The 16897-nt window shown below is 37.4% G+C and overlaps 2 protein-coding genes across 4 annotated transcripts in view; one reads left to right on the forward strand and one right to left on the reverse strand.

Moving 5' to 3' along the window:
• The window catches only part of LOC123865014 (protein madd-4), a 158233-nt gene that overhangs the window by 67827 nt on the left and 73509 nt on the right, over nt 1–16897 (forward strand). For all 3 annotated transcript variants that reach the window (XM_045905827.1, XM_045905828.1, XM_045905829.1), the window contains 2 exons: nt 6910–7008; nt 14016–14162. In XM_045905827.1, the coding sequence (XP_045761783.1) occupies nt 6910–7008; nt 14016–14162 (246 nt within the window). The remainder of the gene's footprint in view (nt 1–6909; nt 7009–14015; nt 14163–16897) is intronic.
• LOC123865017 (cilia- and flagella-associated protein 298-A) lies at nt 1437–6201 on the reverse strand. Its single transcript, XM_045905834.1, has 4 exons — nt 5878–6201; nt 4382–4552; nt 2490–2733; nt 1437–1801 (listed from the first exon to the last, which is right to left on the reverse strand). The coding sequence occupies exons 1-4, from the start codon at nt 6082–6084 to the stop codon at nt 1545–1547; spliced, it is 879 nt and encodes a 292-aa protein (XP_045761790.1). The 5' UTR covers nt 6085–6201; the 3' UTR covers nt 1437–1544.

Consider the following 16897-nt stretch of genomic DNA (forward strand, 5'->3'; position numbering starts at 1 on the left):
AAAGCGAAGCTTATGAAAATATTACATGTATTAAAATTGAGGTTAACTGGTAAATATTGTTCAGTGAATGAGTTACGCGTATGACAACAAAATTGATTTGCGGTTAATTAAGCTAACATCCTGTTCAGCAGGAATACAATAACTGATGAGGTTTATCCTAAAATCATCATCATCATCCAACCCAACGCGGACGACTGAGCATGGCACGACTACTTTTTTGTTTTTAGGGTTCCGTACCTCAAAAGGAAAAACGGAACCCTTATAGTATCACTTTGTTGTCTGCCTGTCTGTCTGTCCGTTTGTCCGTCTTTCAACCTGTCGTGTCTGTCAAAAAAACCTATAGGGTACTTCCCGTTGACCTAGAATCATGAAATTCGTCAAGTAAGTAGATCTTATATCACAAATAAAGGAAAAAATACGAAAACCGTGAATGTAGTAATATCACAAAAAAAATGAACTAATAATTCGTATTTTCAACTTTCAAAGTAAGATTACTATACCAAGTTGAAACGGACTTGTACAATCTAAAACACAAATATTTTTTTTATTTTTGTGCATAATAGTTCTTGGTTTATCGTGGAAAATGTCGAAAAAATACGACTGTATTACGGAACCCTCGGTGCGCGAGTCTGACTCGCAATTGGCTGGTTTTTTATTTAGATACAAGTTAGCCCTTGACTGCAATCTCACCTGGACTAGCAAGCTACATTATTCCTGAGTAACGTAGGCTATATTTTATTTAAAAAAAATAGAGATCCCTACGAAAATTTTTATAAGCTACCCGTGCGGGTCGGGTGGCTAGTACTTATTGAAATAACGATGCACATTAATATACAAAATGTCCGGTCAGCGGAAGTAATGCATCAATTAATTTTATCAACTTATTGTTTTCCGGTTCATCGGAGTGAAAAGTTGTTATTGTTTCACTTTCAACCGACTCTGGAGATGAAGGGTTCTCAATTTGTTTATTCGTTTGTATGGAAACAATTTAATAGGAAAGGAATTAAATATTATTTGCTTTAACGTTGAAGAAAAACGTCGTGAGAAAACCTGCATGCCTGAGAGTTCTCCATAATGTTTTCAAAGTGTGTGAAGTCTGCCAAATTGCACTGGGCACTTTCCAGCGTGGCAGACTGTGGCCTAAGCTCTTCTAATTTTGAAGAGACCCGCTCAGAAGTGGATCGGCGATGGGTCGGTTTTTATGAATAATTATGATTATAATCATGGTAACAAAATTATCATAGCCGATAATCCTGTTAAGGGCGGGCATCGAAATCGAAAGTAATAATCAATCAATTTTTTCAGAATCGGGTACCTATTCTTAAATGAAAGAATTTTTGAAATATTTCTGGAAAATTGGAAAAAAAGCTAAAATAAAACTAATTTTTATTCATAAATAAATTATACTATAATAGACATAATAATACACATTAATTTTATAATAAGTATGTATAAGCAAATTATGAACAGATTAAATTAAAAGCAATTAAATAAGTACTGGTTTAGAACACTTTCATTAAATCTATACGAAACCAAAATTCATTTTATTGTTTCATAACTGGTTTCCAAGAGATATTATTCAAACCATGGAACTGTCTCTTCATATTCTGCCCGTCAGCCCACTTGGAATCCAGATAGCTGTCGTCATCGTCCTGTTCCAGCTTCTTCCACTCCTCCTGTTTCCGGTAAGCCTGGAGCATGAGCTGCTTCCTTTCATCTTCAGTCATGATGGGTTCTCTTCCTGGAGCACCCTCGGATGAGGAGCAGAGTTTTACTGTCACCTTGGACTTATCATTCTTACCTGAAATCAAGAAACTCTATGTACCTACTTGCTGCCACAGGATGAGCCATAATGAACAAAAAAAATTATAGGTTGCTCGTTTTTGGGTTCTGTACCTCTAAAGGAAAAAAGGAACCCTTATAAGATCACTTCGTTGTCTGTCTGGTTGTCTGGTATGACATGGTGTTTTCCGATCTATAGGATATTTTATTTGATGCCCATCTCGATACATTTCTCATTTTGCTTTTTCTTTGCGTATTGTCATGTCCCTAATTTTAGATTTTATGACTTAGTTATCTCATGACATCCGGAGCAGTAAGACTTCGGTATTTGGAAGTTACGAGCATACAGACATAATCTGTACTCTCCAAAATCAAAACTCTTTCGCATTCGAACATTAACCAGTAAATCATGATTAATCCCACAAAAATGCATGATAAAGAACGTCGAACTTTTTCAATAAGTAAAACTAGATTACAACATGATTGATTATGTGATTGTGATTGTGGTGTGAACGTGACTATTCAAGGGGTGGACCTGCAAGTTCTTGAAAGGCCGGCAACGCATCGGCGATACCTCTGGTGCTGCAAATGTTCTTGGGCGGTGGTAATCACTTAACACCAGGTGACCCGCCTGCTCGTTTGCTCGCTATTAAAACAAAAAACAATAAGATTATCTCTTGTATTTAACAGTTGTCCAAAAAACTTACCAAGATGATCACTGAGCTTGTTAGTATTGAGAAGTTTCTTCCCACAAGCCCAAAGACAAGCTCTGGAAGGGTCGATAACCTCCTTGGAAGCCTGGGTACCAGATAGGTCTTCAACATTGTCCAGCTCCATACGCACTGGATCGTGAGGTGGCAGGCCAGCTGGAAAGACGATCTTCGTAGCGCCTCGTAGCTCATCAAGGGCTTCGGCTACGTCTTTTTGAGTCAAACATTTTTGTGAATTCACCTGGAAAAACTTCAAGCTTAACTTATAGTGCCTATATTTTGAGGTCTCACCATATTTGCTCTAGTCAACTGTCTGTCAAAAGTACGACTTTAGTCCCTAAGGCCTCATTCACACGAGAGATTTTTTAACGTCCGTTAAAAAAGTGTTTCAAGTAAAACAAATGCATTCCCAAGTATCTGTTCACAGGTCAACGCTTTTTTAACGCGCACTTTGTATGTTAAGCGCAACGCCGGGTTTTAACGCAACGCTTTTTAACGCTCGTGCGAATTAGGGCTAAATATATAGGCAAACTTCAGAACAAATACCTGTAGGAAGTTCTCTATAGTGACTCTCACCGATAGAGCGAGATAGATAAATGCATTTCAAGCTCATATTAGAACGTGACGAATGATTATTTTTTTTTACTTTAATAAAGTTTTTAATCTAAAGCATTCGTTTACCCTCATTAATAAGTAACCAAATATTTTTTTGTAAGCTATAGGGAATGCACATAAAATAGTGCAGACATAATGTTACGATGAAGGGCAAGAAGTTGAAAAGTAGAGTAAAATATTAATTAATTTAATTAATCTGGTGGAAGGTTACGGCCGTGGCTTGTAACCACACTACCGACAAAAAGCCGTGCCGCCAAGCAATATTATAAGCCTTGGCATTCCGTTACGATGCCGTGTAGAAACCAAAGGGGTAGTCACACTAATATTATAAAGGCGAAAGTTTGTATGTGTGTGTGTGTGTGTGTGTGTGTATGTTTGTTACTCCTTCACGCAAAAACCACTGGACGGATTTGGCTGAAATTTAGAATGGGGATAGATAATATCCTGGATTAGCACATAGGCTACTTTTTATCCCGGAAAATCAAAGAGTTCCCACGGGATTTCGAAAAACCTAAATCCACGCGGGCGAAGTCGCGGGCATCGGCTAGTTAGATATATATGGATTTAATGAAATCGCCATCCAGGTTAGCCAGCTTCCATCTTAGAATGCATCATCACTAACCAGCAGGTGAAATTGCAGTCTAGGGCTAACTTGTAACTGAATTGGAAAAAAATTAATAGCCGAATAGTTCTGCATTGCTGAGGTATTTCTAGCGAAAAAAATCTCAATTTAATTCATTACTCGAGCAGAAACTTGCGTTGTTATAAATCTTGCCAAGTTCCGTTTCGCACGATTCGGTTAGACTGTGCAATTCTTTTCAAAGTTGCCAGTGGAATTCGCCAAATATCTGACAAAATGCGGTCTTAAACTTATCTGCAATTTTTGTTCTAGATTCACTTAAAATTGATTTCTTTAGCGCAATACTATGATAATGCTTTGTGCCTTCAGTACTAAAAGTCCCAAATATCTCCTAATTTTTTATCAGCTACAAGTTAGCGCTTAACTGTGGTCTTGTCTGAAAAACTAACTGACTGACATTGGAATGTAAAAAAACGTAACTTAGGCCTCCAATAAAAAAGACTGTGAGGGAACCTGCATGCCTGAGAGTTCTCCATGGTATTCTCAAAGGTGTATAAAGTCTACCAATCCGCACTTGGCCAGCGAAGGCTTAAACCCTTCTCATTCTAAGGAATACACGTTCTCAATAGTGGCCCGGTGCGGCGATGGGTTGTAATAATGATTATAAAATTTGCAATCATCAAATTTCTCATACATGTTTCTTAGTGATGTACTCTTTAGCGGTTTCGGCTGCTTTAGTCAAAACCTCTTGAAGGTTAGGGGGTGGCGCCAGACCACATCGACGTCCCATGTCATCCTTGACTTCAACGTAACCGGCGGGAGCACAGCGTTTAGCCCAAGGGTCTTCTAATTTAAGTTCTTTTATCTGAGAAAACAAGGCAATTATGTTTAACCAAGAGTCACTTAATCTCTATAGCTGCGTCTGGATTTGAGTGTTTTTAACCCCCGACCCAAAAAGAGGGGCGTTATAAGTTTGACGTGTGTATCTGTGTATCTGTGTGTCTGTGTATCTGTGTATCTGTCTGTGGCATCGTAGCGCCTAAACGAATGAACCGATTTTAATTTACTTTTTTTTGTTTGAAAGGTGGCTTGATCGAGAGTGTTCTTAGCTATAATCCAAAAAAATTGGTTCAGCCGTTTAAGAGTTATCAGCTCTTTTCTAGTTTTCTTGTAGAAAAGAAGGTTAGATAACCGTTAGGTTCATAATATTATGTCAATAGACAAATGTCAAGCTGTCAAGATGGACGTTGCCTAAATACCTAATTATTTATTTGAAAATGATGTTTTGGAAAACTCAAATACTTTTGATCGTCGGGGGTGTTATAAATTTTTAATTTACACTTGTTCTATTTATTTTGACTATATTGCCTCATATTCTGAAGATGAGAGAGTATAGACAAACAGTGATTCAACAAGCACAAAGTAACTGTTTAGGGCAGCGGTGAACAAATCTAGTTAACCTTAATCGTTGTCTACCTCCGATAGGATGGCGCTATATAAGACTAGCTGAGGCCCGCGACTTCGTTCGCGTGGATGTAGGTTTTTTAAAATTCCCGTGGGAACTCTTTGATTTTCCGGGATAAAAAGTAGCCTATGTGCTAATCCAGGGTATAATCTATCTCCATTCTAAATTTCAGCCCAATCCGTCCAGTAGTTTTTGCGTGAAGGAGTAACATACACACACACACACACACACACACACACACACACACACACACACACACACACACACACACACATACAAACTTTCTCCTTTATAATATTAGTGTGAAGTGTGATTATGTCTTAATCTGTACTGGCCTTTTCGTCTTGGTTTCCATGTGAACCTTTCGTCGTCAACGTTTCTGGTTTTCTGTCCAATTTGGTTAGTTTAATCTAACAGTTAGCAACAACTTTGATGTTCTAAATAATTTTGAAATGCATATCAAAAATTGCGGAGCCAACAGGATTCGAACCTGAGTCTTTTGGGATCACTGATAGGCCACGGTTTGCTTGCTGCCAGTGAGGAAATTTGTAATAGGTACTCACTACTAAAGCAACTGTCAGAACTTGGATCTTATTATTGAATTATTTGTTTTGGTGATAGGTTCTTAAAGATTATTCGAAAAAGCAGTATTTAGCCAAGGTAGGCAAGGCCATAAACTTCAAACCTATTCCACGCTATCTTGAATCTTAGGCTCGCTTGGTTACCTGTTCTTCCGTCAGCCCCTGCATCTCTGGTGGTAGAAATGTACCATGTGTCTTCAATTCCTCTATTTCAAAACACAGTCGTTTCACCTTCAGCCTTCCATTAAATATAGCCACTATATCCTTCACGACTTCATCAACTGAGTTGTTCACATTAGTTTCGTATAGAAACTGACTTTCATCACCTCTTTTAACGTGGAGAATCACCATTTTTTCTTTTTTTTTCTACACAATCCAGATACACACCTTTTATCGTATACAAATTTTTGCAAAATAAACCACAAGCTACTCGTAGGTTATATTGATCAAATAAAACTACTGGTTGCTATGGATGCTCTATTGACAAGACATTTTATCTTGTTACCATGACATTTGAATTTTTTTTATAAAGTTTTGATTAAGTAGGTCACCTGCAATGAAGAAAAAAAATACTTGAGCCAGAGACTGCTTGAGCGAAACATAAAATAGTGCTGACTCTAACCTTTTCTTTTTATTCAGATACAAGTTAGCCCTTGACTGCGATCTCATCTGGTGGTTAGTGATGATGCAGTCTAATATAAAGCGGGATTACCTGGAAGCGGTATGGCAGTTTTCATAAGACCCATACTCCTTCGGTTCCTCCCTTATAAACGGCATCGTACCAAAACGCTAAATTCCTTGGAGGTATGGCTTTGCCGGTAGGGTGGTAACAAGCCACGGCCGAAACCTCCCACTAGACCAGACCAGAAATTATAAAATTCGTATCCGATGCCCTCACCAGACCTCAAAAATCTAGCTATAAAATCATCACAAAATTACTTCACTTTTTGTGCCCATACCACGACCCGGCGATGATAACAGACCTCGTGATTAACACTTGATTCGGTAAAATTCTGAGCATGAACCTCTAACTTTTCTGTATATAGTGCCTTGATTTAACAGTGAAGTAAAAAATCGTGAGGAAACTTGCATGCCTGAGAGTTCTCCATAATGTAATGAAACCCACCACGGGTTAATACCTAATGATGATGTTGGACCAATTTTTTTTTGCCCTAGATTTCCGGCCGATGCGCTCACCGACACGGCCACGACATTTCGACGGAGTTCCCGGAAGTGATCGACGGCCACCATGACAACACCACGCACCATGGAAAGGTAAGTTACTCTCATACTAGCTGATGCCCGCGACTTTAAGGTTTTTAAAAATCCCGTGGGAACTTAGTTTTTCCGGGACAAAAGTCGCTTATGCCACTCTACAGGTCTTTAATTATACCCATGCAAAAAATCATAGCTCAGTCTGTTTACTAAAGTGTGTTTGAATAGTAGGTAAGTTCTGTACTCTCCACCAATGCAAGGTAAATATCTACAGTACTGAGTTCTATTTGCTTAGGTATTACTATAGGGGTTGTTTACTTGTCCGATAAAACAAATAAAGTATAATAACAAAATCAATATGGTGCTTCTATGTGTTATGTACACAACTCTATTGAATATCACATCACACTAATATTATAAAGGCGAAAGTTTGTGTGTATGTGTGTGTGTATGTTCGTTACTCCTTCACGCAAATACTACAGGACGGATTTGGCTGAAATTCGGAATGGAGATAGATAATAACCTGGATTAGCATAGACAGTCTACTTTTTGTCCCGGAAATCCAAAGAGTTCCCACGGGATTTCGAAAAACCTAAATCCACGCGGACGAAGTCTATAATCTAATACCTACGGAGCCCTGCATGTGCAAGTCTGACTCGCACTTGACCGGGTTATATACAACAGCGACAATCACTTGTTTCCAACTTGAATTCGAGCAAAATGCACAAAATAATTGGATTACAAGTGATTCAAGAACTCTCTCTTTCTCGTGCTTTTTTCTTTAAAGATAAAGATAGAATTTAATACATACCTATCTTTTTAAGCCGTGTTTTAAGACCAGGTTTTGTGATCTTTATTTTTCTAACCGACTTCAAAAAAATGGAGGTTCTCGATTCGATTGTCTGTTTTTTTTTTTTGTATGTTTGTTACGTGAAAGATGAACCGATTTTGATAATTCTTGTTCGTTTGGTGGTCCTATTTTAGTTAGGTGAAGATCTGATGAATACCTTCGGAAATGGAAACAGAACTCCTCAATGGATTAGAGTAAATTGCTCGCGATCAGTGTAAGAGCTTAGTAAATAGTAGGTTTCTAACCAGACATAGACTATTTTAATACAGTGGGGACACAAAAAAATGCAAAAAAAAAAAATGGTCCCAAATAAAAGAATAGGTATTTATTTATTTTAAGATTCAATACGTAACATCAGTTTCATAGCTCTTATTCATACGAATATTAAATTGTATTATTACATATTATTACATAATATTATATCTGTCTGTTTTTTGGCATCCACTTTTCCGATTTCGACGAAAGGTTCACAGTGAGATCGCAACCCGAAGACAGACATAAACATATGTTATATAGAGGGAAAATAAAAGATTTACTTTTCCACGGGATTTTTAAAAACTTAATAATTACACGCGAAATCGCAAGTATTGCCTATCTAGTGAGACAAGTGTAATTTTAGGACGTAAAATATTAATAATCCTCGAAAATAGCCATTTTACACAAAACTTAAACCTAAGTTTACCCTTAGTGCCTAAGTAGACCCTTTATTAAAACAATAGAGGCACTCAATTCCGCCGACAAAAGCCACATAATCCTGAATGGAACCAACGCAAACAATATGTCTCCATATTATCATTGTCTCTAAACAAGCCCGTAATAAAAACACAACTCAGGCGGGAATTTACAATCAAAACGAACGCCATCAAAGGGTTGAGGATGGCGCAAGTGACAAGGGTTAAGGCTAGTCGCACTTTAGATGCATTATCGTACGAATTTGACTCGTGCGAACACGTCCGATCACGAACAAATAATCCTGATATTCCAAGTACTGTGGGAGCGGCAGACTAGTATGTTCCTCTAACTTGCATCCACTCTATACGTGCTCACATTTTCCTTGGAAGGTTGAGATTGTTAGTGCGTGTTTGTACGAGTCAAACTCGTACGAAAGCATCCAAAGGGCGATTTGCCTTGTCGTACAGCGTGTATGTGAAGAATGTAACTGCTTGGTTAGTCCAATGGTTAGTTAGGGAGTGGAAACTACATGGATGAAGTCGAACGCATATTATTTATTGATTAAAATGTATTGTTTGGCCATAAAAATCGTAAAAAATTAGGACTTAAAATAAAATTTTACCGATTTCCAATGTTAGCATCGGTGGCCGCCTTGAAAAATGAACTATGGTTCTTTTGTTGGTCCGATTTTGGTACACCTAGTCAAGCCAAACAACGTTCGCAGAATTTTTATTGGAATTTGTTCGTCAAATCATTTATCCATCCAATCCATATTGACCCATCCAATGCAGAATGATGTTACTAGACTTTTGTTAATAACTTATTCAGCAAAGTAAGTTTAATTTTACACATAGTACCCGCTTTGTTGCATCACTTGTACCATAAAAACCGACATGATTCCAAACAACAGTGGCATATATGCAAATTCTGCGTGAGCCACCTTCATTTTGTCAGTCCTGCCTATAAAGCCTTCTCCGCTGTTTTTACAAGAGTTTTCAATAGTCTTTCTGAAGCTGTTGACACATCATCAGCAGAACACACAAAAGCTAAATATGCCGTATCTTTATTTCATAGTTTAGTACTGAGCACGTAATATAAGGCTTAGAACGATGATATAAGTAACACTATTCATACTTTTTAATTTGTATGGTGGCCATTTTGATATTTTTATATCAAACATTTACGTTCACAGTATCTCTAAGAGGTTGGAGCCTTTTTTAGGAGTAGGAGAACTAAGTGCTTCTGTGTCAGAAGACACCACACTTTCATAACAATATTATTAGCATATCATGCGTACGAGTGTGCGTTAGTAAGTGTAATTATGTAGGTAAGATAAGATAAGATAAGATAATTTATTTATTTGCGAGAAAGTTGGTACAATAAGATGGAAATTTATGATTAGAGTCCTTAACTTTCTACTAAATTATTAGTGTGCAAATATTTAAGATAACAAAATAAATTTAAATTAGAATTAGGAGTCAAGTGCATTATTACAAATTTCATAGTATAGGTATAGGTCCATGTGTGTGTGTGTGTGTGTGTGTGAGTGAGTGTCGTTATAGCGGCAATAGGAATTCAAACTGAAAATTTCAACAGACAGAGGGAGGGACGGACGAAGAGTGGAGGCTTAGTAGTACTATTACTAGTACTACTAGTAGTAGTCCACTACTAGTAGTACTAGTAATAGTATTACTAGTAGTGGAGTAGTACTATTAGTAGTAGTACTATTACTAAGCCTCCACTCTCTCTCAACGGGACCCTATGAACCCGTTGGTACCCTTCGGGTATGGAACCCTACAAATGAACAGATTGCATCGAAGAAGATCTTCAGAAAGGCAAGTAAAGCACAAAAAAGTTGTAAGACAGCAACTGAAGATAGCCTGGAAAACCAGGAAAACTTTGGAGTACAATATGAATCATTGAAACACAAATATTTGCATAGGTAGTAGGTACAAGGAAAACGTGGAACCTTTGTGCGACATAAAAGGAATTATTGAATCAAATCAAACGTAATCCAATTATTTTGTGCATTTCGTTCGCTCTCGAACAAGTCACTTTTATTTAAAAATCGTACGTAAAGAGAAAAGAATCGTTCGAGGAATAATGTTTTTTCAATATTTTGACCTTATTCCGCTGATTTGCGTATAAAAATATTGAGCGATTTTTGTGTTATTTAATGATTTTGTTAGTAAAATATTTTAAGCTTTTCCAAAGGGGTTAAAAGTTATGAGGTGTTAAATTTTATTGTTTCACAGTATTCAAAAACTCGTGAATTTCACTCAACGCAGATGAAACCTGATGGCAAAAAAAACCGGCCAGGTTTGAGTCGGGCCTCGCTCTAATTTATAAAAATCATTTTTTTTAAATAAGGAAATGGAGGTCCGTCGAAGTTGTCAGTTTTAGACCATTTTAACTAACTAACTCAAAACTAAACTATGTAGTAAGAAATATGAAATTCAAACAACAAATACGTATTAAAAACAACCATTTATAAAATAGTTTTCTGTAAGCTGCGACCAAAACAAACGGACATTTTTTGGGTTTTTAATTCACGGTATATTCCGATGTTCTAGCTCGGAAAAGAAATATTTCATACACCCATACACCCACATACACCCAAAACATGATTTTCATAATTATGTACGGAACCCTAAAAGAACGAGACCCGACTCGCACTTGGCCGGTTTTCTATAAAGAATTCGAATATATTCATCTCATAGAATTAAGCACTTTCTACAAACCAGCCATATTATTTCATGAAAAGTAGCAAGCAGTCCCAACTCCCAGGCATTGCTGAAGTAGGGATGTCTTTTATCATTTAGGCACATAAGTAAATAAGTAATCTTCGATCGTGCAATATGCTTTTTTTCAGGAGCAGCATAGATTTTTTAAACTTGTGTAAGTAAATGAAATAATGAACGTCAAACAAATTCAAAGTCGTTTTTAGATCAATATCATATAAAGAAATCGGTCCATAATAAAATAACCGAATACCAGATAATGGTCTCAAAGTAAACCTTATCCCCATCCTCTGTCAAGATTAATTGAACGTTAAACAAATTTCGATATTAAGGTATTCAAATATAAACTGTATTCAATAACAATAGGGTTACTTATCCCATGACATTGCGATCAAGCCCGTATAACTTTGCAAATATAATTGTTATTCCGGCCGAGCGATATGTAAAAACGGCACGTGATCAAAATATCATATTGCGGTATCGAAAAAATATAAATAAGTGCAGAGTAAAGTGGGTTTAGTGCAGATTGATATTGGTGCCGATATGACCTTAAGAGGGGTCTCTCCGTCACTCGCTCCATACAAACGTAGTTCATCTTTCATTGGAATATTAACCAATCATACTCAATGGAATTTTGTAGAAATGTTCCGGGAACTAATATCTATGCCTGCGGTTTTCCAGATTTCTGTTAAAATATTCGGTTTCAAAGTTACGCGGTCTTAAAAATTCACATACAAATCTTTGAGCCCCTGTAATTTTAAAACTACATATGTTTAGAAAAATCTAAAACACCACAGGCACAGATATTAGTTTCTAGAATATGACTGCATAATTTCATGGACTTTGGTTGATTAATATTCAAATTAAATTGGGACTACGATTGTATGGAGTGAGTGACGGAGAGAGCCCTGTTAAATTGGCCGTCAGTATTTACAAGCTAGCAAATAAGTAGGTATTGCGTACGTTGTAAAGTCCACCGTAACAAGTTGCTCTATCCAACACATTTTCTTTTTCAAAAAATAAGTAGTCTGGCGATCCTGGGATTTTACAATACCTTACGTTCTTCAACTTTAACACCACTAAAACCCAATTTTGTGTTTTGATCTAAAATAATGTCTGCGAGTCTTAATCTCTTGGTATTCAGCCAACCACTGAGGGAGATTGCCCATGTATTCTGCACTGTGAAGACCTAGACTTTGTCTCTAACACTAGATTACGTCTCGGATTCACAAAGATTAGACAAAACCTATCTAGTTTGCGGTGCTTGGCTTTAAACTAAGACTTTGTAATGTTAAGACTTAGCTATGCTTATGTTAAAGGGTTTTAAGGATTATTCACATTAGACCGTGCCGGGCCCGAGCCAGTCAGTCAGTTAGTCAGTCATCACTCATCATTATCACGAGGCAGATTACCTTTACGATGTTTTTCTTCACCGTTAAAAAAAGTGGTACCTATTTAATTGCTTCACAGATATGAGCATATTATACAAGTAATATGCCAGATAAATAGAGGTTATTTTTGGGCCGATTCAAAGGGCCCCATCAAGCGTACCGAGAATTAAAATTTACTTTGTGTCAAATGATCTTCGTGTTAACACCTTATCGACAGACAAAATTAAATGTCTCATTAGTAACCATTTAATTCAGAGTAAGCTCACATAACGCTGCTGCTACCAGCACCAAAATGGCGATGGTCAAGTTTCTTCAAAAAAATATTGGCAAAAGCATGTCCAGCGTACTTTTATTAGATGTCAGTGAATTGCTTAAAGGGCAATGGGCACAGAACTCAAAGAAACGTTAGAGGTGCCCGTCCGCCGGAGATCTGAAATAAAACATCTGAAATACATTTCATAAAACAACTTTTTACAAACAATAAAGGTTTTCGACGTTAAAAGCATTTAAAAGATTCGAGTAGTTCAGAGTTTCAAAAGCTTCATTCACCTTCAAGTTAATTTCTGCTGCTTTCTACAAATTGTATGAAAATATATAATAGTATTAACACAGTAATGACCTCGAGTACGAAACGTACTAACATATTGGAATTTAATTTAATGGAACATACACAGCGGGACAGGGTTATTTGATGTGGTTCCATTGGGGATCGAAAATGTAAATTGTTACAAACTACATCTTGATATTCTGAGCTGTTGTGGCTTCCAATTTACTAGTCTTTGAGAGAAAATAACCTGACGAAAATTAAGCTGTTTTTTAATCCATTTATTATCCTCCTCTTCCCAACTCCCAAGGCTCTTCACTTTAACATGTCGTATGCGACCTTGGGAAGATAGCAGCTTCCTGTGGCACAAGCTGCTACTCATAGCTAGGTGCAAGACAAGGGGCTATTTTGTCTGGGCGTCGCGCAATAGGGACAGTGATGTGTTCGGAGCCTCCCAATATATTGTGTTGAGAGTGGCCACCAAGGAGGGTTTAGACGTTAAAAATCCCACATAACCCGATGTCTTTCTCGGAATATCAAGTTTTTAAGGAGATTTTCCCCCGTCAGCAAAAAGGAGCTTAATTTTTATTATTATTCTTCTAAAACTGTAATATATTCATTATTAATTGAGTGACTTATATAATGCTTTTGAAAAAACTTCTTCTTTTCTTGCTTGGTGGCTTTTTGTACTGCCAAGCTTTTGAAAATACAAGCGCGAGAAGATCAAAGTGTTGACATTCTTCTAGGAGGAATTTGTGCTGTCATTCCTCTAAGATAATTATTTCTAGTAGTGGTTTTTTTACACATATTTGAGTAGTTTTTACATGAATGGGTATTGATATCTAACCTTGATATTTGTGTTTTGACAGGACGGCCGCGCGGGGTGGTCGCAGTGGAGTGAGTGGTCGCTGTGCTCCCGGACATGCGACGGTGGCGTGTCGCGACAGCTGAGGACCTGCTCCTCACCAGCGGGCTGTCGCGGCGAACCAGTCCGGTACAAGATATGTAACATGCAGGTAAGGATGCAATGAATTTAACCTACGGTTGCGAAATGGTCGCAATAGAGCGATTGGTTGTTGTGCTCACGGACATAATATGAAGGTAGCGTATCGCGATAGCTGAGGAAGCTATTAATTCACACTGGGCGTACACCAGCGTAATGGACTATGGCTTAAACCTATCTCATTCAGAGACTCGTGTTCAATAATGGGCCGGTGATGGGTTGATCATGATGTTGATCAAAAACATCTTAAAAACATTTGTAAAAACCCGAAACAATATTTCTATAAAATGTAGGCAAATGCCTGCTGAACTTTGGAAAAAAGGAATAATTTACAACTAGACTATCCTCTTAAGGTTCGCGTGACGCGTCCTCTTAATCGAGTAGTATGCTGGAGGATACATCTTGGGGGGGGGGGGGGGGAAATAGGGTGCACAGAGAGAGAAGTAGTACCTACTTATGTAAATAAACTTTTTACGAGCTGAAAAAGAAACCTACTAAGTTCTGTTTACACTCAATTTTCTCGACACCGTTAAACGGTTGTTTTAACCTATAAAACTTTGATTTACAGCGGCACTAACCGGAAAATTAGTTCCGACCTCGTTAACGGCGTGAAATATCCTAATACATTTTTCCTCCTTGTGAGCAGCGCCCACATTTTCTTCTTCATTACACAACCAATTAATGCTGCTAGGTGTTTTATATGCTCGTATTTTCTGGATTGGTTTTTACTGTCAATATACTCGTAGACATTTTTAATTATCCGTCTGGGAATTTATTGTCAACACAATTCGTTTTCTTCTTACTGCTAGGCGCCGTGTGCCTAGTGGGAGATTTTTAACCTATTCGATCGCGTAAAAGTTAACTGCGTTTTGTATGGAATTGAAACAGCGCCATCTTCTTGTCACTAGATGGCGCTGTTTCAATTCCATACAAAACGCAGTTAACTTTTAAGCGATCGAATAGGTTAAAAATCTCCCACTAGGCACACTGTTAGTGTTTTATATGCTCGTATTTTCTGCATAGGTTTTTATAGTCAATGTAGACGTTTTCAACCCCCGACCCAAAAAGAGGGGTGTTATAAGTTTGACGTGTATATCTGTGTACCTATCTGTCCGTGGCATCGTAGCTCCTAAACTAATGAACCGATTTTAATTTAGTTTTTTTTTGTTAGAAAGGTGGTATGATCGAGAGTGTCCTTAGCTATTATAATCCAAGAAAATCGGTTCAGCCGTTTAAAAGTTATCAGCTCTTTTCTAGTTATTACTGTAACCTTCAGTTATCGGGGGTGTTATAAAGTTTTAATTTACACTTGTTAATTACCCGTCTGGGATTTTATTGTCAACACAATTTATTTTCTTCTTCATTAAACAACCAATTAATACGGCTGTGCTAGGCACCTGCTAGTGTTTTATATGCTCGTAATTTCTGCATAGGTTTTTACAGTCAATGTAGACGTTTTTAATTACCCGTCTGGGGTTTTATTGTCAAAACAATTTTTTTCTTCCTCATTAGGTAAACAACCAATCAATACTGCTAGGCACCTACTAGGTGTTGTACGTGCACTATTTTTGGCATAGCTTTTTAGTCTAATAGATAAATAAACATTTGAACTGCCGTTATTTCGAAGTTTAGTCCACTCCTTAAACCGTTGGCTCTCAACTCTTCTATGGTGGACTCTGGTGCAGACTTTATTTTTCGATGGGTGCAAACTTTCTAATTTAAATACTATAAACACTATATAGTGTTATAAACATAATTTGAAGTAAACAAACATAATATTGTTCTGACAAAATTAATAATAGCACTCCTCGCATTCCCAGCGACGTCGAGTCCTTTGTAACAGCGTAATATCTTGCGTCTATGTTTATATTACGTTGGTAACCTGTTTGAGCAATTTATGTCATTACTGCTGGTTAAATACGGAATAAATTGCTTTAAACTCATTATATACCTTTGCTATATTTTGTACCGTGTGTGAGAACAAGTGTAAATTAAAAATTTATAACACCCCCGACAAGTGAAAGTTACAGTAACTAGAAAAGAGCTGATAACTTTCAAACGGCTGAACCGATTGTCTTGGATTAGGTATAGCTAAGAACACTCTCGATCAAGCCACCTTTCAAACAAAAAAACTAATTAAAATCGGTTCATTAGTTTAGGAGCTACGATGCTACAGACAGATACACACATACACATATACACACGTCAAACTTATAACACCCCTCTTTTTGAGTCGGGGGTTAAAAGGTAATACCTCCATATACTGATAATATTCTGCTTATTGCTAACGCAGACGATGTCGTAGGCATCAACGCCTACGACATTCTCACGTGGATTTGAGTTCTTAAAACCCAGTGGGGATTCTTTGAATTTCCGGGGTTAAAAAGTAACATACTTACCCATGTCCATGCCCGAGATGCAAGCTATTCATGTACCAAATTTCGTCAAAATCGGATGAATGGAGACTTACCTGCCTGCCAAATTTCATGATTCTAGGTCAACGGGAAGAACTAGGTACACCCTATAGGTTTTCTTGATACGACGGACAGACAGACAACAAAGTGATCCTATAAGGGTTTTTTTTTTCTTTCGAGATACGTAACCCTAAAAACAGTGTAAATAGTAGGCTTTGCACGAGATGTATTATATCACGGAGGATGGCTTAAGCCACTTCGTGGCGTCTCGGAGTGAGATTAAGTCGCATTATTCTTATCCATCTCCGCACGAAAGCTGTACTTAGGACAAACA

Source organism: Maniola jurtina, chromosome 5 (genome assembly GCF_905333055.1).
Source record: "Maniola jurtina chromosome 5, ilManJurt1.1, whole genome shotgun sequence".
Taxonomy (NCBI): domain Eukaryota; kingdom Metazoa; phylum Arthropoda; class Insecta; order Lepidoptera; family Nymphalidae; genus Maniola; species Maniola jurtina.